Below are 22,340 nucleotides of genomic sequence, written 5' to 3'. Positions count from 1 at the left end.
GAGGCAGAAGTGAAAGGAAGATATTATTATTTAATTTGAAAATGTTATATCCTGCCAAATTTTCAAAAGGTGGGTAACAGTTCCAAGCATTACAACAATATTAAAATATATAAGAATTCACATTCTAGTCCCCATCAAGAAATTAAGATATTCACATAAAAAAATCAAAACCACAATAGAATTCAAAAAATATCCATTAGAACGAAAATATGAAAAGATAAACCAGAGAAAGAAATCATGGGGCAATGCTCAACTACCATATCTGTTTACAGCAAGGAATGAAGAATCTGTGACCCTCCAATATTGTTGGAGTCCAGTTCCCATCAACCCAAATCAGCATGGTCAAAGGGCAGAGATGATAGGAGTTGTAGCCCAGTCTACAAAAATAGTTTCTTGCTCCAACCGATTCTGCAATTTCTCATGTAGATGACTAGCATATAGCTTGCTAATAATGTTCAACAGGCTAATGGGTCTGTAATTAGCAGGATTGGATCTTTTACTTTTTTATAAATTGGGATAATAATGGCAAGCCCCCAATTCTCTGGGATACATGCTGAGTGGTCGGTGCTCGTAAATAATGCTGCCAATACTGGGGCCCACCACTCTGCATTAGCTTTAAATACTTCAGGAGGAATATTATCATTCCCAGGTGCTTTACCCAGTTTCAGTTTGGCGATGAGATTTGTAACTTCCATAACAGTAACAGGTGGCCACTCTGGGAAATCATTTATGTTAGCCCTTGCTGTCTGGTGTCCTTCCTGGCCTACTGCATAAATATTACTAAAATGCAATTCCCAAGAGTGCATAGGGATATGGTACTCCAAATCAACTGATGTTTTTGGCTATCCCCTAGTGACCATCCTCCAAAAGGTACCCGAGTCTTTTGTCCTTGAAGCCTTTATTAAACACTGCCAATTCTCTCTCTGAGCCTGTCTTTTCCCCCCCTTAATTAGATTTTTATAACTCATCTTCATCTCCATCCAATCTACGGGCAGTATTGATAGATTCCTGTCTCTGTAAGGTCTATATTTTTCACTCAGGGATTTTTTCATAGCTATACATTCCTGATCGAACCAAGCTTCAGACCTACAGGGGAGGCTATGTTTCCTTACCAAGGACTTATGTGTTAAACAATTTTGTAAGTCCAAAATCAGTTCTCGGAAAACCTTAAGAACAGATTGCACAGAGTCTGCTGACAGCAAGGCATCACATTGACGAAGACTCCTATCTGAGCATAGCATCCCTTCTAAATCATTCTCCAACTTAGCCGACCACCTAATACGTGCAGCTCTTACTTCAATCCCTTCATTCAAAATAGGTTCCCGATCTGCATGAATAATTCGACTGCCACTATTCAAAGACAAGACCAGGGGCAAGTGGTCACTTTCTGTGCGTTTGTCTACCACACAACTGGAAACTGCATTTAACAAATCATAAGAAACTATGAAGAAATCAATAGTAGATGCTCAAAAACCAGATAGGAAGGTAAATTCTCCATTTCTATCTCCAGCTACACACCCATTTGCCATTGCTAAATCCAGTCTATTTAGCATTTGCATAAGACAGAACCCGGCATAATTGCACCCTTTATCTTTAGACTGTCTGACCGGTAAGTTAAAAGCCTCATCCATTACAGGTGGGGTTTCATGGAAACAGGAATACAGAGCCTCATCATTCAATCCAATTCTAGCATTAAAATCCCCAGCCACAATCACAAGGGCTTCTGACTATAAAATGTTAAGGATAGCAATATATTCTTCTAATCTTGACCCAATGTCCTTCACCAATTTTTTTTTATGAGGAGGAGGCAAATAAGCATTTATTACCAATAACCAAGACCAATTACACTTAATAACTAAAGAGGTAGCAATCCCAGCCAAAGAGTCTGGTCTAGTAATAATAGCTTGGATATTCATAGAAACCAGCACACTCAGACCTCCTTTGGGATCCCCCCCCCGGAGCTTGGGCTTGCTTCCAACGAGTGGGCCGTGAAACCATTCAGATCGAGTTCCTCTCTGGCCCAGGTCTCTTCTAAAAGGATAATATCATGCTTCTTAATATAATCCAAAAAAGATGGATCTGCAACTTTATTCCGCCATCCTGAAATATTCCATGAAAGAATTGCTAGCTGAGAACTTGGTTGGTTTACTCTTTGTCAAGCCTCCTGGCGCTTACTTGCTTGGATGGTGGATTCTGCACTTTAGGTGCCATGCTTGATAATCCCAGTTCGTTCTCCAGATGATCAATTGCGTCTGTAGTTGGATCTAACCTGCTGACATTTGAGACTACTGGATACAGTGGGCTAGATGAATAGCCTGTATAAACTGTTTCCTTCTGCGGAGATCCCTTTTCCTCTTCATCTAGATATCTCATATCCGTCCACGTCTGAGATGAGAATGCTACAGATTTTGCATTAGATATGGTAGGTACTAATTCCATCCCGGTATAGCCCTGTTCTGTATTAATTGCTGTTAGATTAATTTCTGCTATGAGCTGGCATTGGGAGGCGCAATTCTTACCCTCAGGAGGTCCCTGTGCCATTCCCTCTACACCTTGTAAGTTATCGTCTTGTGCTAGGGCAAGATCCTCTGTCGCTCGATATTCTTTCTCAATATAGGCGCAACTCCTACCCTTTGCCTGCCTGTTTAATAAATGGGTTTTTAAGATCTGAAGTCCTGTTATGATTTCGTTTTGTGCTACTGGGGGTAAAGCACAGAAAGAATCTAATAGCATTTTCTCCTCTTCGTTAAACAAATCCATCCCATTATTGGACATTAGCCTATATTCTTGAGTCCAAGCACAATTTTTCTCCTCACAAACCTGTAAGTTCAAGTCTTTATAAGGAGGGGGGACTTCTTCAGCAGATTCAAGCTCAATTAAAAAATTTTTCCAGCCCGTTATCCACCTTTGCCAAACTACCTTTCATGTGTGGGAAAGAATGGACAACTAAAGCCTGGGTTTTTTTTTTTTTTGCTAATTTCTCAAAAAAAATCTTGATATTAATATACCACTGGTAGAGAATGCATCTCTACATTCGAGTACGAGTCTGGCTTTACCCCAGCCACTAAAAGTAACCATAGCATGTGCAGTAACATAACTGTAATATAGATATTCCATTTGGGTTATGTCATCTATGGAGAACAAGCCCGGGAGAGTTCCTTCCGAAACTTTTAAGTGATGAAATTTACGTTCATTTTGTATGAGAAGGCAGCTTTGGGATAATTAGTGTTGGTCAGTGAAGCATGCTGTGAGACTCACAGACAGGGTTTTTAGCAAAGAGAGTGAAACCTGAAGCAGAAGGGTTAAGCTGTGAGAACAGAGCGCCAGGTTTGCCAAGGTCAGTAGCTGACTGGGAAGCCTGATAAGGTGGGATGCTTGGAAAAGCTCAGTGTGGGGGAAAAGCTGTCTGTGAAGAGAACTGTGTCTAATGTCTTTGCCTAGTAAAGACTCTTACAAGAAACTTGCCTGGCCTGGCTTATTCCTGTTCTATGCGACTCTTGGATTCCATCCTTGTATGATCTATACACGCACACGCCAACAGGGGTTATGGGCCCAGCTTATCATACAAGGTAACGGGTTCGAGAGTGTTGACGTGACGTTGGTGCAGAGAGAAACAAAGTGCAAGTAAGAGGCAAGTAAGAGTGGACAACATGGCTGTAAACCTGTTATCCGGGATGCCAATGGAGAGACTGAATGCTGTAAACTACTCCAGCTGGAAATGGAGAATGAGAGCAGTTCTGATTAAAGAAGATTTGAATGATGTTGTAGAAAAAACCCCTCCGGCAGCTCCTTCAGCAGCGTGGTTGAAGAAAGACGAGAAAGCGAAGGCTTTTATTACTCTGGGGCTGTCTGATTCTCAACTGTTGCTGGTGAGTAATGAGCCGACAGCTAATCAGATGTGGGAGAAGCTAAGAGCCGCTCATGTGCAGCAAACTGCGGGGAGCAGGCTGTGTTTAGCACGGAAACTTTATCAGATGCGTTTTACAGATGAAGTGACTATGACAGAGCATCTGGCTGAATTCCGTGGATTAAATGCTGAGCTGCAAGATAGAGGAGTGCATCATAGTGACATTCAGATGGTCTATATACTGTTATCTTCATTTGATCAAAAATGGGATGTCCTGGTCTCTAGTCTGGAAACTTTACCCGACGGACATCTGAATTTGGACTTTGTAGAACAGAAACTTCAACAAGAGTGGAATAGAAGACAAGAGAATAAGAAAACAGAGTTAAAAGAGACTGTGGCTGTACAACAACAACAAAATCAAAGAAACAGGCAAGAGAATAAAATATGTTACTTTTGTGGGTCCCGTGGACATATACAGAGACATTGTTTAAAGAAGAGAAATAACAGGGACTTTGGAAGTCAGAGAACAAGCGTGAACTTTGTTACTAAGGAGGACAATAAACTCATTAACTCTAAGTGGCTTCTCGACAGTGGAGCGTCTAATTGCCTAATCACAGACTCTAGTTTATTTTACACTTCAAAGCCGGCGCAGGAGAAGATTTATCTGGCTGACGGATCGACTCAGGACGCGATTGCAAAAGGCACGCTCAGGTTGAGTAATTTGGGAACTATATTAACAGATGTGTTATTGGTTTCTGGTTTAAAATATAACATTCTATCAGTAAGAAAATTGGCTCAAATAGGTTGTAAAGTTACATTTGAAGGGGATAGATGTTTTGTGAGAAAGGATGGTGAAATATGCATGCAAGGGAAATTACAGAACCAAATGTTTATGGTTGAGTGCAATCTTGATAAACCCACGTGTGCTTGGATAAGAGTTAATAAAGATAAACATGATAATTGTTTACAAGAATGGCACAGAAAATTAGCACACGCACATTTCGAAAAGGTACAAAACACCCCAAAGCATAGTCAAGATTTGAAATTAACACATTGTGAGCATGTGGATGAGTGTGAGGTATGCTATAAAACAAAAATGACTGTGACTCCGGTAAATAAGAGCTGTGAAAGTACGACCACTGAACCCTATCAGCTCATACATGTGGATTTGGCTCCAGTGCTCAAAAGGTGGAGTAAGGTTTTATTTAGTGATTGTGGATGATTTCTCCAGATTTACACATGTGTTTTTATTGAAAAAGAAAAGTGAAGCAGAAGAGAAATTGAAGGCATTTATACAGAGGACAGAGACACAATATGGGGTTGTTATCAAAAATATCAAATCAGATCAAGGTGGGGAATTTACCAGTAATTCATTTAAAACATATTTGGAAAAGAAGGGAATAATACAGAGTCTCACTGCTCCCTTCAGCCCATCCTCCAACGGAACTGCAGAGAGGAGGAACCGGTCATTGCAGGATTCAATGAGAGCCATGCTAGCAGATGCAGATATGAATAACACTTATTGGGGTGAATGTATTCTGTACACTGTTTATATTCAGAACCGTCTCATGCACAGAACAATAGGCATGTCTCCCTATGAGAAGTTGACTGGAAGAAAGCCCAGGGTGAAACACATAGAACATTTTGGGGCAAAATGCTGGGTACATGTTGCAAAACAGAAAAGGCATGGTAAATTAGGCTCAAGAGCTCGAGCAGGATGCATTTTGGGATTTCAGAATTCATATTATAGAGTTTGGTTGCCTGAGAAACAACAAGTAGTGTTAAGCAGAAGCATAAAGGTGATAGATAAACCTTGGAGAGACAGTCAAACAGTTATCCTAGATAGTGCAAGCAAGCAGGAAGCAGCAGATGTTCCTTTTGGGCAGCAAATTCCATTAAGAACTGCATTGACTGATCTAATACACGGTGGCAAACGTACTGTAAAAAGGCTGAGAAGTGAAGACATGGCAATGCAAGATACAGAAATGCCAAGTACAAGTGCAGGAACAGGTGCAGGTCCAAGTAAAATAGAGAGTGAGGAAGAAATGGAAATAGATAATGTTAGGAGATCAGAAAGAAAAATGAAAGGTCAACCATCTCAGAGATTCACATTTAATGTTACACAACAGAATAATGAAACAGATAAATATCCAGTAGAATGGGAAAAAGAAGGACCAATAGATAAAGAAACAATGGATCTCATGTGGAAGTTTTGTGTTGAGGAATGAAATATAAATGTATTATCAAATAAAAGTGAACAAAAATGACTCTGTAAAACTTGTGTGAATAAAGAAATAAAGAAACAAGAACTGAACTGAAAAATGTAAATAGAAACTGTAAGAAAACAAACCATGTACTGATATGTATTGTAATGAAAAATTAATATTGTAGAAATGTAATAATGAACAATGAAGTTTTGTAATCTGTGAGTCTCAGGTGGGGGCTGTTGGTCAGTGAAGCATGCTGTGAGACTCACAGACAGGGTTTTTAGCAAAGAGAGTGAAACCTGAAGCAGAAGGGTTAAGCTGTGAGAACAGAGCGCCAGGTTTGCCAAGGTCAGTAGCTGGCTGGGAAGCCTGATAAGGTGGGATGCTTGGAAAAGCTCAGTGTGGGGGAAAAGCTGTCTGTGAAGAGAACTGTGTCTAATGTCTTTGCCTAGTAAAGACTCTTACAAGAAACTTGCCTGGCCTGGCTTATTCCTGTTCTATGCGACTCTTGGATTCCATCCTTGTATGATCTATACACGCACACGCCAACAATTAGATAATACCAGTTTTTGTCGATTAAGCACTAAAATCCATTTATCATCCACCGCCATCTTCTGAGATGGTTTAGGATCCAAGAGCATGTGTGCCTATGGATCCTGCAGATCAGGATCCTGATCCTGCGCTGAACTATCTGTTAAAGGCTGCAAAGGGAGAGTGGCTGCTTTTTCAAGAAGAGAATTGGTGTTATCACCCTTATTTCGTTCTGATTGAGTTTTCATCTTACATTTCATTTCTGTTTTCGGCTGGTATCCAGTAACTTTAAAAGTTTCTCAAAGTCCATTTTATTGCAGCGTTGAATCTCTGACTGTTTTATGTTCTTGCTCTTCTTTACATTACTGCTCCGCCTCTTCTTAGCCATTCTCTTAAGTTCCTTATGGAGCAAAAAAGGGTGTGTGTGGCTGTGAATCTCACAAAGAGACCCTGCACTTCTGAATTTGCCATTATGCTGCTACTGGAGACCCAGAGAGGACCCCAAAAATCCAGTCTCTGGGCAAAAACTGGAGTCCTGACAACCCTATTTAAGAGGGCTGCAGGCAGAGACAATATTGGGGAAATGATCCTTCTATTAACACTGCTGGGAACTTACTCATTCACTTTATTTTTTGTATTTATATGCCAACTTTCCTCTAAGGAGCTTAAAATTCTCCCCCTCTCCATTTTATTCTCACAACAACCCTGACAGGTATGTTAGATTGAGAGACAGCAACTGGCTCAAAGATACTCAGTAGGCTTCATAAAGTGGGAATTTGAACCCTGGTCTCCCAGGTCTTAGTTCAACACTCTAACCACTACACCACAACAATTTCACTAGGTGTTAGATGGCCAGGGAGATTAGTACTTGTGAAGCTACACAGAGGTGGACCCGATCCATGCCAAAACAGGTGAGAGGCCACTGTACTCCTGCAAGTTTACGAACTGGCTGAGGCTGCAGCAAGATCATCACTGGATGACCTCCCAGAGGGCCCCACCAACAGATGCAAGGCAGATTAAGGTTGGGGAGAGGGTCTTCCCAGTTGAGACACCTTGTTTCTGGAACTCTGTCATCAAGGAGGCTCATCTGGGACCTTCTACGCTGTTTCAACAGCAAACAAATATATTTTTGTACTAAACCATCCCGAGAATATTTATACTGAAGGGCAGCATATAAGCTTCCTAAACAAATAAACAATGCTGAACAGCAGAGACTGTAGGACAGTTGCTGACCTTTCTCTTTCAACAAGCCTATTCAGTAGAGACCTTATCCCAGTCTGCATCTGTTTTGGAACTGCTTTTTAAGATGATTTTAAAGGTTTTAAAAACATGTTTTATTTTTTAAAAGTTGTCAAGATGTTTTGTTTTTGAGATGTTTTATTATTCTTTGTTTTTAGTGTTTTATCCTTTATTTACTGCCCTGGGCTCCTTCTGGGAGGAAGGGAAGGATAGAAGTTTAATAAATAAATAAATAATAAAATCAATTAATTACCCACCCACCAGTAGGCCCCAGGGCGGGTCACAACAATATAAAATATTTCTATAGAAAACCTGCCCTTCACCATAAGGTAACTCTTCAAAATACAGAGCGGGCTTGGCTTTGCTTGGTGCAGAATTTTTTGGGTGGTGGTTGTTTTAATCTAAGCAGCATTCACCGCATGCTGGCTAAAATCCCATTTGAAGAGCAGAGCAACCAGGAACGACGGTGAAGGTAAGAATCATTTCCTCTTTTAAAGGGGAAGGAGATCAAAGTCGGCTCTCTATTCCCTCCCCCCAATTCACTACCTACCTGTACAGGGGTCATGTGAGAAAAGCCCAGCTCCTGCAAGGCCCGCACAACGCCGGGGCTGAACTTGACAGGCAGGGAATCCCACGTCCCCTCCGTCACCGTCTCCATCTTGCACGGTCCCCTCTTCTAGGGCGGCTGTGAACCCACATCCGCCTCTTCTCAGGTCCCACACATGGACGCGTCCGGTTCTTCAAACGGCCGTTCCGGAAACAGAACTTGTGGGACGTTGGTTCCGCGTCAACGTCCCGTGACGCTCAGCAGTGAGCTGCCGCCGCCGGAGCCTTAGTATCCCTGTCCCAAGCCAGAACTGGGGAACTCTTACCCTCAAGGGTACCTTTACGGCAGGGTCGGGAAACCTTTAGCCCCGCGGATGATGTTGGTTAGCAACTCGCATCAGCATCACCCCCCTCATTCAGTAAGGCTAATGGGCAGAGATGATGGGAGCTGGAATCTCCCAACATCTGAAAGGCCACAGGCTCCCCTGGCTTGCTACCGACCAAAGGTGGGGAAACTGTGACCCTCCATATGTTTCTGGACTACATCTACCATCATCTCTAACCATTGCCCATGCTGGCTGCGGCTGATGGGGAGGTGGAGACGGGGAGGGAGGGGAAAGAGATATTTCCTTAGTTGTTTTATTAAAAAAACCCAACTTCTATTCCAATGATTTCCCTAAATCCATACCACTGCTACTATTTAATATCCCTTGTACCCTTAACATACCAATCACATTGGTAAATTGTGGGATATAGACATGGTACAAAGCCAGTTGAATATAGTTACTTTATTTAACAAATACATTGTTAATTTATTACAAGATTGTGCAAAGCACAATCTGCTGTGGTTACTTTAAAGGTATACACTTGCTAACTTGTTACTTTCACTTTAATACCAGTAACTTATTTTATTATTACTAAACCAAGACAGCTTTGAGGAAATAGTTATATTAGAACTGATTCATCTAAAATAAAAACACAACAAACATACCCAGGAAGAATTGCTCAGCTAACATTGCTCCTGATATACCACCATCACCTTTTGCTCAGGCTGGTAAGTTTGTTTTCCAGGCAATTGATGCTGCTGGGATCCTCCCATCAGTTGCAGGCCATACCAAAAAAATTCCCTTATTGTATTTATTAAGTAGGTGGAGGAGGGGAGAAAGAGCCTTAGCTCAGTGCTAGAGTATCTGCTTTGCATGCAAGTGGTCCCAGGTTCAATCTCCAGGTAGGACTGGTAGAGTCCTGCCTGAAACCCTGGAAAGCTGCTGGACAGTGTTGGTATATAAATACTTGTATAAATAAAACATAGCCATCATAGCTAGTAGCCGTTGATAGTCTTATTCTCCATGAATGTGTCTAATCCTCTATTAAAGTCATCCAAGTAAATGGCCATCACTATACCCTGTACGAGCAAATCCCATAGTTTAACTATGTTTTGTGTGTAGTACTTTTTTTTCTCTCCTGAATTTTCCAACATTCAGCTACATTTGATGGCCCCAAGTTCTATTATTACGAGGCAAAAAAAAATTATCTCCACGCCATGCATCTTATATACTCCACCCTCCCTTACAAGCCTTCTTTCTAACCTAACACCCCCCAACACTGAAATTTGTCCTCCTACAGGAGTCACTCCAACCCCTTGATCATTTTGGTTACCCTTTTCTGAACCTGTTCCCGTTCTATGAAATCCTTTCTGAAGTGAGGTGAGCACTGCAGACAGTATTCCATGTGCTCCTTGTCTTACTCCTCTGTACATCTGTTGTGAGGGCATAGGTCTAAAAACTACTTAAATACTATTAACACATACTGTGGCATTTGAGTTTCTAATGGACCAACAGGGCTACCTAGCTTTTGCCCACCAAAACTTTATTGTTACTGCCCACATTATGTTGTTCTTGATCTTCCTGCTTTTATTAAGCCTTTTTCCCCATAATTATTGTTTTGATTGCAAGCTCCTTAGTTTGCAGTACAAACTTCCTGAACTTAGCTTTCCATGGGCTTGCTTCTCCATGAGCTTTATACTCCCTCCATACACTTCTCACTAGCTAACAAGTTAACAGTCCTCTTGCTCATCCCTTTCCCCTGCTCAGTCCCTTTTACCTTGCAGCTTCCTATCTCAAGAAGGTCAACATCCAAGTCTTACTGTTCTTGCACTCACATGACTCCTTGAAACAGTTTTACCCTGGCGTATCTCCTTTCCTGTTCCTTTCTCCCTAATGCAGAAATCACTAGCATGGCACATTTAAGGTTTTCCACTGACACCTACAAGGCTCCTTCTGAGCAGCCCCCACTCTTCACTGCCCCCTTGCTCATGAGGTGGTGAGGGTGGTTAACTTTTTCCGCCTTGAGAAGTTCATAGAGCTGAAGAAGGAAGTTGGCTGAGCAACACCCTTCAAACTCTTGTGTTTTAAGGCTCAGATTAATTCTACAGCACGGGTAGCCAATATGGTGCCCTCCAGATGTTGCTCAGCTATCATAATCCCTGACCACTGGCTAGAGCTGATGGGAGCTGGTATCCAACAACGTCTGGAAAGCAACACATTTGTGACCCGTTCTATAGGATCCAGGTTTTACCCATCTCTCTTGGAAAAATGAAGTTTGTGAATATACACTCTCTCTGTCTAAACCAGGGAGGTGGGAGAGAAGTGAGCAGACAGTGCCATTCACAGTGCTTGCTCAAAAATCCAAATGTGCCCACAAGCTTAAAGAAGGTTGGTGAGCCCTGTATCTTGTTTTTATGTGTAAACCCGCAATCTGTAAGCCTGCAATCGGGGGCCTCTATAGCTTTACTTGTACTTTCATTTCACCTAGACACTATTTTTTTTTAAGTCTCAGTATATTATCCTTCTCAAGCCTTTCAGACAGGGCTGGCGACACAGCTCACCAATTCCCATGGGACTGTGATCTTAATCTCTCTGCAGCCTACTTTGTGACCAAGTTTGTACACAACAGAATGAATGAACAAGTTCTGGGCAGGCTGGGGAGGACTTAAATTTTGATGCTATTGGGTGCTGTATTGGATGCTGTTTTAAAATCATCATTCCACAAAGCTCTTTACACTCAGCTCCTTACAAAGAGATTGAAGAAAGAAAAACAAGAAGGTAGAACTGCTATTTAAAAATGCAAAGCAAGCATCAGGCAGTGGTTTTTTTTAAGAAGGTGTTTATTTATCGAATCTGGCCAAATTTCAAGAACTTTTAAATGTACATCTTCTAATTTGAAGTCAATGTGTCTCGTACACAGAGTTGGCATACAACAGCTGCACTGAGGTGGGGTTAGCCACCCATTTGAAGGAGGACCGCTGCTAAGTGTCCAGCTAAGGCTGAAAAGATTTACTTGAACCATGAAAACTTGTAACAAATTTTAATTAAATTAAATTTGGTACAAAACTCTTATCCATTACCAATAGAATGCCCCCCGCTTTTGAAAAGAACCAGCTCCCACCCACCCCCAAATTACAATCAATATATATCCGACCAATATACATTAGCCACAACATAATCTTGGATCAACACCCGCACCCAGAGACGGCAATTTTTAAACCCATCATCCAGACAGCAAGAAGGAAAATAGCTGGTACAAAAATGAAGTTGACATGTTTGAGAGGAAAAAGCACAATATATACTGGTTACTTCAAGACAGCCTAATTGGGAGTGCCAACTCTTTTCTTGACGGAGGCTCCTGTGCCTTTAACAGCAGTCCAAAATGGAGAAACTCAACAGGTACACTTTATCATGGAGTTACAGTGACAGCAGCAGCACTTGTTGAGTTTTTCTACTGTGCTGCTCTTAAATGCACAAAAGCCTCTTGGGAAGATGCACTGACAGGGAAAAATGGCACCCATTTCATTTCTCCCCGCAACATAAAAGGCACAGGAGTCTTCGGCACAGGAAAGGTGTTGCAGTTCTAGTGGTGTTATGACCATACAACAGTATAGCTGCTCTTCTTTTACAATATCAGATGCATAGCATGGTAATAACCTCCCACTGCTTCTCCCCCTGACAAATAGTTAAAACCTTTTGGCATCAGGAACCAACATCCTGAACATTAATTCTACAACAGTGCCAAACACAGGAGCAGCTTTGGGTTTGAAAGCAAAAAGGAAAAGATTTAATCAGGTCTTCCCCAAACGACTGCCTGTTCATAAGTTTGCACACAAAACCACAAGGTTAACTGGCAAGAACAGTGTTGTATTTTCATCTCATTAATTAAAAAGTATCTCAGGAACAGGCCAGTGTTATTACAGCAAAAGTGCAGGAGACTTTACAGAAGTCAGCTAAGCACACCTTAACAGAACCATCAGCTGGTTCCAATATGTCTGAACACAAAAAACGTGTCTGTTTCTTTCTTGGCATACTTTCCTGGAAGTACTGCCTGGCTTGTGTATATGCCAAAATTCCTCTCCTAGGTAAAACGGAGAGGAAATCCTTTGATCGAATTAAACTGTCTCTCCACAGGCATTTAAACAGTGTTCTAGGACCTCGTACCATTTCCCCTACACAAAATAGCCATTTCATTACAAAGGAAAAGGGAGAAAACAATCAAGGAAGAATTTCAGTTGATCAATAGTGCTGTTTTTAAAACTACCTTTTGCAATTTGGTTGAACTCACTTTGGCTGGTGAGAAACAAAGTCTGCCAATTTCAACATACTCTTTCTAGGAAATACACACTGAGAGTTGTATTGATAGATATGTATAAAAAAAGCTAAGAAGAAAACACAAGTTTTATAGTTCAGAACGCAGGGATAAAGAAAACTAAGTGAATTTTGTGACCAAGTTGTTTCGTAGACAGTGAATGGAGACTCTGGGATCACTGAAGAGGGAGGGTGACGGTGGGAAAAGTTTGATTAAACGACTCTCCGCACTTCAAAAAACCTCTTCAGATAGTAGATTTGTCCCAGTGTCATGGCAACTAGTACGAGGGCTTCAAAGAATGACCAGAGGACCACTCTGCTATTTGTGTTGTCGTTAACTGGTGAAGAAAAAACAGGAAGGAAAAAAACATGTGATTAATACACAGGAATTAAACAGAAGCTACACATGTTGAGATCCAGATGAATCAAGGATCACTTCCTGCCATATAGGCCTACCCTGCATACTGAGATCATCAGCTGAAACTCTGTGCCCCACCTGCCAGCTGAGGTACAATAGGCAACCACAAAAGTTTAGACCTGTTGGATAATAGCACCCAGAATATGGGGTTCTCTTCCAAGAGATATGGGTGACTCCATCTTCACTGCCTTCAGATGCCAGGACAAGATGCTATGAAACATACATTTGATCTAGATGGTGCTTGAAAATTCTGGGTGTTTTTGTTTGTTTCTACTGATTAGCTGTTTTACTGTTCTGTTTTCATCCTGACCTTTTTGAGGGTTGTGCGCTGATTTGTGTTTCTTGCTTTTTTTTTTTTTAAAGTGTCTCTAGTTGCCTTGAGGGTCCCCATTTGGGAACAGAAAATGTGGGATAGAAATCTTTTAACAAAATCACGTTGCCTGTTTAAGATTTGGTTTTCCATGCAAGAATGACACTATTAAATCAAGATTACCCTCAAGAAGATGGCTGGCAACTATCACCAGCAAAGACCACAAAAGGATGCAGCATGCAATTAACACCCAATTAAACCCAAAAGCTGTTTCAGTTTGATAGTCTGAGAATCTCAAATCCTTTGCTCCACAGGGACTACCATGCATTAAATAAAATGCTTGCAGGCATGAGTGGTTCAATCAATGTGGAAAGGAGAGCAAGGAAAACAGTATCACAGCCTCCTCCTGTTACGACTGTCTCCCCTCTCACTATGGAGCCTTCTCCCGCTAACTGCCCTGCAACATCAAATGCTGGCTCCTTCTCCAATATGGGCGGTTGCTTTATTTTGAGTGCATGGTTCTTGAGAACCAGCTTTGAGAATGCTGCTTGATAAATAGAATATGAATCTACCCAACAGAAATGGGCACCTGACTGAACAAGAAGAGGAGCTACAACCAGAGAAAATGAGGAGAAAAAGTCAGCACAGGGAAGTACTACTATGGCTATCTGGAGCAGGGCTTTAAGTGCCCAGCATAGCTTTCTCCCCCATGCCCATCCAAGATTAGGAAAAGCCAAGCTGAGTGGGGCAAAATGGGGGAAAAAAACATTAATTAAGCAAAATAAAAAGTAACATGCAAATATGGCCCGAGAGGACCACCATTCTTTATGTAGTTTGTTTTACAGAAATCGCAAGAAAGTTTTCAAGCTTTCTCTTTGCTAAAAACATGCAGCATTTCAGAAGCATCATGAAGAAAGCTGGTGTCCCGTGTCTAAGAGTCTATTAACAGAAAAAATCAGAAAATCCTTGGTTTGAATCTCTCGGTGCCATGAACTTGGGGGGGGGGAGGCAAATCACTTTCTTGGCCTTCCCACCTGTGTGCAATATGGAGATTACAGGTTACCTTACAGGGTTGTTGTAAGGATCTCAAGGTAATATGCATGAAGCACTTTGTACACTCTAACTCTGTGAACCTAAAAGCCAAGTAGCCTATATTACCATCATGATCATGGAGAGGAGCCCCGTCCTCCATGGCATGCATGGTAACACAGGCTACTAGCAATTTTTTAGAAGCCTGCTTTCTACCAAGTGCAGAGTGGCAGAGGAGAGAGGGCAATCTGTTCTGCTTCCACTAGCCACTACGCTTCCATGCCACAAGGCTGATATGAATGCAATGTATGATGAAGGAGAAACTTGCAAATGTCAAACAAATCTACTTACTTGCTCGATGTATCCTTTCACGGACTTCCATGTATTCCTGTTCATGCTTGACGGCTGTCATAGCCACCGCTAATTCATTAATCATCTCTTCTAACTTGTTCTGATGAGCTGCAGATGGATCACAAAACATCACATTTGTGGTGCAAATAACAAAATCAAGCAGCAACTACACACAAGTTTCAAGTCTTCACAGCCAGCAATTTCGCCTTTTGGAGAAGGGAGGAAAGAGTGGACATGTGTTTTTACCAGGTACAAAAACTTCCTTTATCTGGTTATTCATTCTAACTCCCAGCTTCCTCAAACAAGTTAGATTAAATTAAGTATAGTTTCCATAGTGTCACAATTAAGATGTTTTAAATACCTGAGGTAAATAACATTGTGTTATCTCCCTTAGGACTGCTGCCATCCCAAGTCCTCACAGCTTACATACTGCCTCATTTGTCCCTATGCCAGCCAGAGTTGTTCATATGGATGGGGTTGATGTCGTACTGCCTACTGTTCATTTATAAAGACAATAAACTCATGCAAGATTGGAAGAAATGCGTCTTTTGCCTTTTGTCCATTAGCTAGTTCTCTTTTGTCTGTTAACTTCTCCAAGAGCGCCACTTGCCACACCTGGGCACACCATGTAGTTTCAGATCTTGATCTAAGGACCTTAGTATTTATTTGAAAAATGAAATAACCAATTGCTCTGTTAATGCAAGCAGGCAATTCCTGATGAAGCTCTGACAAGGGAATGAAGTGCAGAGCTTTTACTTGAAACTTGCTAGATGGATATCCTGCCTTTTCCCCTCCTGCAAAGCACCTCACATATTGGGTTCCCAGGCAATCTCTCATCCAGGCACTGACCAGACCCAGACCTGCTTGGCTTTAGCTAGGTCACTGCATCACGGGTCTGCAGACATGCCTGGAAAAAAATCCTACAAACCATTCAACGGAAGCTTAATGCTGAGATGCAGGATGGGACAAATGCAGATTTCAGTGATCAAGCCAACAACTGTGGACAGAAATAACAGTATCTAGTTACTTTGTAGTTTGCACAATCCTATTTCTATTAGGGAGTGAAAATGTCTTTCCAGAGAGCCCCTCCTTCCCTGTCTCTCATGCACACTCCCTTCTCACACCCAGCAAGATAGCTGACCCACTTTGGGAAACACTGGCGTAAATTACTTTGTGCTAACTGAACATGCTGATGCCAAAGAGTCAGAATTCTTTCTAGAGGGAGAAACTGGTAAAAGGGGGAGAAGGTCAATGGGGAAATACAAAGGAACTTCTCAAACCTTCTGATCCAGGACAAATCACTTAGGTAGTGCAATATGGGTGCCTTATTAGTAAGACCACTCTTAAGCACACTTGTAAACATGCCAACACCCACACATGCATGTTTATGTTTCAGATAGAAACCTAGGGTAGGTAATCAGCTGGCTGCCAACAGGATAAAGGGACCATATAACTCGAGGGGGTATTGTAGGCCATCTAGTCTGATGCCTTGCTTCATCTGGGCAATGAATGCTTGGATGCTGTATCTGGCCTGCAATCTTTCCTCCCATCCTGGGGACCGGCAACAGCATGAAGAAAAAGGAGAGAACCAAGATAATTTAAAGCCTTGGGCAAAAGAAGGGTCAGGCACACCATGGCCTGCTCAAGGCATATACGTAACCAAGGATATGAGGGAGGGAGAGACAGCCTGCACCTTTCATGACAGTTGGCCACACCTCCTCAGGGCAATCTACCTCACAGCTGAGAACCAGTGCCAGGATCCAAGCCATGCAACTAGTTTTGCACACACACCCCACAGCTCTACACTTGCATTCTCAAATGGAATCCCCCAAAGCTAAATGAGAAGCCAGTTCTAAAAGCAGTTCCAGATTTGACATTCGTGAGGTCTGCTGTTCAAATGGGAAACGCGTGTGGGGGAAAGGGAAAAAAATGCTGTAGTAGCAACATGGATCCTAATGGCTTAAAGACTGCAAAGTGACAAGAGCTGTTCACACACAGATCTTTTCATTTCTGTACAACAATACCACTGTGCTAATCAATACATATTAGCAAGAAGTCACACACAGAATGCTCCCGATAGCGATTAGCAAATTAAGAGAAGCGAGGCAGGAGAACTAGCAAGCTTCTGAGAAGCATTACACATACCATCCCAGTTATCTCCACCACCTAAAAAAAAGCATGAGAGATAAACAAATACATGGGGCAAAAGGCTAAAAATGTCACAGAGGGCTATGTCACCATGGGCCAATCTGCCAGTTGTCTAGGATGGTAATTTTGCCACTGAAAGAGATGGAAGGAACTTACCCTTCCTAACAGACACAGAGCAAGGCCTGCCAGCTGTTGACATGAAGACAGACATTTGCATTAACCGCTCTAAAGCAGCAAGCCAAAGATGGGAAAGGCTTCTCCCACCCTGTGATGCTCTCTTGCTGAAGGGCAAAAAATGGGGACTCCGCTTGCTATGATAGATGGTGAGCAAATGGTTTGCTGCAGCATGGAGTAGGACAACAATACATCTCACTGGCCCAGAGCTCTTAGAAGAAAAAAGTGCTGTTTCTGAAGCTGGCAACCACAGAACAACAGGGTGCCAAAGGAGAGTGACATTCTAAGAAAGGGCAAGAAAACAGTACATCTGCATCCCTATTCACTGCTCAATGAAAGACATGAGGGAGGGAGGCAAGGCTAAGGCGGGCTGCATGTATGCTGAGGTAGAGGTGTGAAGGAACCAGAAAAAGGTGGAAGGAAAGTCACCAGCTACCTGTCTCAAATGTTTAGGCGCCAACTGGTGTTTAGAGCTCAGCTCTGCAGAAAGCTGCCAGCACTACTTTTCGGGACTTCAAGCAACAAGATTATCTGGGATTTTTCAAACTAAATAAAGAGGAAAGAGCCTCTCATTAAGCATCGCATAGATTTCCCTGATCTATTTCCATCATATTGCAAAAAGAGCTAATTAAGCTGTATTATGAAGCATTTAAATCCAGGAGAGAGAATGAAGTTTATTGGACAATATTACAGATGCAGGGCAAGGACAATAATTTCTAGGAAGAGAGTGTGAAAGGTGCCAACCAGAACATTTTCTTAACTGGATTCGCCCTCACCTTCTGTTTCCATATCTTGCCCCTTTGGAGCTTCACCAATGTCAATAGTGAACATCACGATCTTTGGAGTCATGGTGGACATTCTGTTGCTGAAGCAAAACTTGTATGTTCCATCCGTGTGGGCTGCAAACGTGTATTTCCCACTGGACTCTCTGTCTCCTTTGTAAATGGCATTGTTATCAGGCCCCGTTATCTGGAAATGAGAAGGAAAGACTTTACTTTTTACCACATTATACATCATTTACGTCCATAACTTACATCTGAACAAGGTATGTTTTATTTTTATTCATTTATTTATTACATTTCTACCCCGCCTTTCTTTTCATCATTGAAACCGAGGGCGGCTTACATATGGTTCCCAGGCGGTCTCCCATCCAGGCACTGACCAGACCTGACCCTGCTTAGCTTCAGCAGGGTGCTGGCCTCATGTGCCTTCAGACTATAGCCAGTATATAAGGATTGGGGAATAAGTGGCTGACGCATCATACAAATGAATTGAAAAACCATAAAGCCAAAATATTTCCCATTCAGAGCACGGTGAGCATGCCTCGGAAGGCATCTTCCACTTTTAATTCACAACCAATGTGTTTATTTTTATTTACTTCTCTAATTGTGCTTGCTCAAAATCTCATGTGCAGTTGTCATGGAACCAGTAGGATTGAATTCCAGGATCTCAACTGTGTTTGATTAAAATATGATGATCCAGCATCCTGCAGTAGACACCGGAGAATGTCTCTTTGTGCATTTCCTAAGCAGGACATTGCATTACTTTCCCACTATCCTCCAACTCAGAGCTTGCTTCACCACACAAGCCTCAGACTTTATCTACTCATGTAACAGAAGGACAAGGAAGCAGAACGTGCTACACCACTTCCAAATGAGGATAAGAGAGGCCATTTTTAATGCTCTTCCACATTAAAAACTGTCAGCAAGTTAAAACTAGCACATCAGGAAAAAAACATTAGTTCAGCCTGCTCGCTGTTGGGCTAATTTTCTACCTTCAGGCCCTATTTTTTTAAAAATAGGCAAGCTTTTGAACCTGCAAACCCCCATCTGCAGCAGCACTGCCCATTCAAGCACTTCACTTAGCTATGCTAGTTAACCAGGTCATAATGCGCCTGTTCCTACCAATTTAGCATTATTATAAAGAACATTTAAAACAATCTGTTTGTTTTATATCAAGAATCGAGTTCAGAAAAATGAAAGAACAACCATTTGAGTCTAATATGAAGATAGCAGCAGACAGTCCAGCATACAGAAACTGTGTTCAGAATGCTTCCCCAAGTGATAGAACCTACATTGAAGAAGGATCAGTTGAGGGGAGGGTTTTGAAAACAATGCATCTGAGGGCTAGAGTGCCTCCCTATGTTTCTTTCTGCAATGAGGCTGGCACAAACACAAGTCAGGTGGCATTGCATAACTTACCCTGATAGAATAACTCAAAGCCTAGCTTGGCACACTGTGGCTGTTCCAATGCCAGCACATGCAGTTAGGGTTTAATGTTTTCATGCACAGTATAGTAGCTAACACTTGGTAGAAGGCAATCTCTTCTGAACCATCCTTACTTCAAAACTCTTTTCTCATCTAATCCCATCCAGTCCCTTCTACTGTGACTAACCGGGGCTCCTGCCCATCCATCCCCACCCTCTGAATTATGACAGAAATACCCAATGCAGAAAAAGACTGTAGAGACCATAAGGGGAAAAGCCATAACTTGGGGGAAAAGCCTGATCCAATTACAGTAAAATGTTCTTTAGAGAAATCATGTATTACATATTGTCTTTTGTATAAAAATAAGTTAAGGCTTATTGTCTAGCCACAATGTTCCAAAACAAACCAGCCAAGTTGGAATTCAAAAAGCTTAAGTACCATCTTCTAACTACTCTGCTCTACTTAAGAACCAAGGGAAACACATCCATTTACCAAAGTGCCCTCCACCACCACCTCCACTTCTTCCTCCTCCAAAATCTCAGGTTTTTCTTTGCCCACAACTTTTTTCTTCAGTTCCATTCATACAGTTGTCCAAACCCATTCAGTTTCTCTTCTTACACTTCAACTTTCTTTCTCATCCTCTCCCTCATCAGTCTCTTCCATTAAAAAAAAAACCTCTTTCCCTGCCCCTCTTCCATAGAATTTTACTGGTTTCTATTAAGTTTTTAATCAAGAAAATGATACCAGAACTCTCCCTTTCCAGGCCACCAACTATCCCCTTCCTCACAGCCAAGCTTGACATTCAGCATTTAATCTCTGGAAAGAGAAACTGCAGAGACACACTAAGTCTCAAGACCATCTAAAAATTATAGTCTCTGTTCTAGAAACTACCTTTCTCCCCAGTCCTAACTGTATGGAAACCCCCTGCTCCAAACCCAGCAACACTCTTCTGATGAGAAAAATTCACCCTGAACATGGTTCAGAGACGCTAAAATATGCTCTCTATATCAACATCCCCCAACATGGTGCTCTCTAACTGTTTTGGAATACAAGTCCTCTCAGTACCAGTCAGCATAATACATGGAGATCTCCTATTTGGAGAAGTCTGTTCTCTATGTATCTGAGCATACAAAGTCCTGGTGCAAAAGGGGAAGGATTCCTTCTAACCTCCACAAAGGCAGCTTTCATAGCCCCTTCTTTTCTTCACCCTCTCACAGCCCTGTCCCCCTCCTCCAAACCTGGGGAACCAGTTTCTTCCACTGCATGCTACTGGGATTCGCCTTCACATCACTATCTGATACAGCAGGAAAGAGAAACCTGTGATCCTCCAGACGTTGCCAGATTACAATTCCCAACATCCCTGAATAATGGGCTGCGTTAGCTTGGGCTGCTGGTAACTGCAGTCGAGCAACATCTGGAAACATCTCGTTGTACACAAATTCCTGTGTGGAAAGCCTTGGTGAAAAGAAGGGAAAAGAGATGCCAGCGAGGCTAAGCCATGGCACAACCCCAGACAACACCGTCCTCATGCCCACGCAGGAGTCTTCACAGGCTACGTGCTTGTACAGCCCAACCCAGGGACACCCTCCACCGTACACACACACACAAAATAAAGACATCTCCTCGGCGCGAGTTCCTCCCAACACAGCAGTCGTAACCCCTCTCCCACGGAGACTCGCCTCCACGTCGATGTCGAGGAAGCCCCCCTCAGCCACCTCAAAGATGAGGCCCATCTTGGTGCCGGACGGGACCCGCTCGAGAAAACACTCCTCGGCGTGCGCGTCGATGCTGACGAAGTAGCCGGCCGCCGGAGCCGAGAGCGCGGCCAGCAGCGCCAGCACCGCCCGCACCGGCGACATGGCGGCTGCGGCGGCAGCGTTGAGGGAGAGGGAAAGGAGAAAGGAAAACGAGGCGGGTCGCGCGAAGGGAGGGAGGAAGGACGCCTTGAGCGTTCGGCCTCCTACTCCTGCCCAACGAGCAGAGCAAATGGGCTTTGGCGGAGGGGCGCTTCCGGCCCAGGCCACGCCCCTTCCGGGGCACGGGGCCCTTGCTCATAGGCCAGAGACGGGCCCGCTGCCACGTACAGGCCAGGCTGGGTGCTATGGCGGCCGCCGAGGGAAAGATTGAGGGAGTGAGGCGTGGTGCCCAGTCGCAAGGCGCACGCTGATTGGGCGAGGGGAGGAGACGGTAGAAAGGGGGCGAGAGAAAGAAGGGGGGGAGGACGGTGGCCCCGCGAGGTTAATCCGCGCGTGCTACAATTGGCAGGACTGGCGAGCGAAGCGACGGCGGTCGAGAGAGGATACTCTTGGCTCTTGTTAATAGTCTGTGTAAGAGGCCAGAGGTGCGATTACAGCAAGGGCGTTCAGGGCAGTTTTCGAAACGGGCGTGGTTTTGCCTGTTGGACTGCAGGAAGTTTGCTTTTGGAAAGAGGTGGGGATCCTGTGACCCTCCAGATGTTGTTGGACTCCAGGGGTGGTATTCAGTACTAGTCCTAATCAGAGTAGACCCATTGAAGTTAATTGACATGACTAAATTCATTCCAGTGGGTCTACTCTGAGTAGGACTGAGGTGACTACAACTCCAGCTGTCCCATCAGCCCCAGCCAGAAGGGCCTGTGGCGATGGGAATTGTAGTCCAACAACATCTGAAGGGCTGCAGGTTCCCCTGTATTGAATAATCAAAGTTAAACACTAACT

At 43.0% G+C, this 22,340-nt stretch overlaps 2 protein-coding genes and 1 long non-coding RNA gene across 8 annotated transcripts in view; 1 reads left to right on the top strand and 2 right to left on the bottom strand.

The window, feature by feature from the left end:
* The window catches only part of DDX55 (DEAD-box helicase 55), a 37,287-nt gene extending 27,903 nt beyond the window's left edge, over positions 1-9,384 (bottom strand). For 2 of the 5 annotated variants that reach the window (XM_061603455.1, XM_061603454.1), the window contains exon 1: positions 8,375-8,595. In XM_061603455.1, the coding sequence (XP_061459439.1) occupies positions 8,375-8,482 (108 nt within the window). In that variant the 5' untranslated portion in view covers positions 8,483-8,595. Of the gene's footprint in view, positions 1-8,374; positions 8,617-9,361 lie in introns of those variants that run through there. The other 3 variants (XM_061603458.1, XM_061603459.1, XM_061603456.1) reach the window with 3 other exon arrangements.
* LOC133373526 (uncharacterized) lies at positions 9,342-15,638 on the top strand. The gene is made up of 3 exons (XR_009759688.1): positions 9,342-9,424; positions 15,230-15,364; positions 15,510-15,638. It is a non-coding gene; the product is annotated as an uncharacterized LOC133373526 (long non-coding RNA).
* On the bottom strand, positions 11,722-21,659 carry TMED2 (transmembrane p24 trafficking protein 2). Of its 2 annotated transcripts, XM_061603473.1 has the most exons (5): positions 21,324-21,659; positions 18,214-18,406; positions 17,261-17,281; positions 15,116-15,223; positions 11,722-13,345 (listed from the first exon to the last, which is right to left on the bottom strand). In XM_061603473.1, the coding sequence occupies exons 1-5, from the start codon at positions 21,501-21,503 to the stop codon at positions 13,221-13,223; spliced, it is 627 nt and encodes a 208-aa protein (XP_061459457.1). In that variant the 5' UTR covers positions 21,504-21,659; the 3' UTR covers positions 11,722-13,220. The 2 variants fall into 2 exon arrangements, with proteins under 2 accessions (XP_061459457.1, XP_061459456.1); XM_061603472.1 differs by lacking the exon at positions 17,261-17,281 and having other exon boundaries at positions 21,324-21,588.
* Between the last annotated feature and the right edge of the window lie 681 nt (positions 21,660-22,340).

This window comes from Rhineura floridana, chromosome 19 (genome assembly GCF_030035675.1).
Source record: "Rhineura floridana isolate rRhiFlo1 chromosome 19, rRhiFlo1.hap2, whole genome shotgun sequence".
Classification (NCBI taxonomy): domain Eukaryota; kingdom Metazoa; phylum Chordata; class Lepidosauria; order Squamata; family Rhineuridae; genus Rhineura; species Rhineura floridana.
Note: the sequence above shows the minus strand (reverse complement) of the source record. Positions and strands in the feature narration are given on the sequence as shown.

Coding starts and splice junctions, on each gene's coding strand:
- TMED2 (XM_061603473.1), bottom strand. CDS start 21,503: ATGTCGCCGGTGCGGGCGGTGCTGGCGCTGCTGGCCGCGCTCTCGGCT. Junction 18,407..21,323: donor TCCTCGACATCGACGTGGAG/GCGAGTCTCCGT, acceptor TCTCATTTCCAG/ATAACGGGGCCTGATAACAA. Junction 17,282..18,213: donor GCAAGATATGGAAACAGAAG/GTGAGGGCGAAT, acceptor GCTTTTTTTTAG/GTGGTGGAGATAACTGGGAT.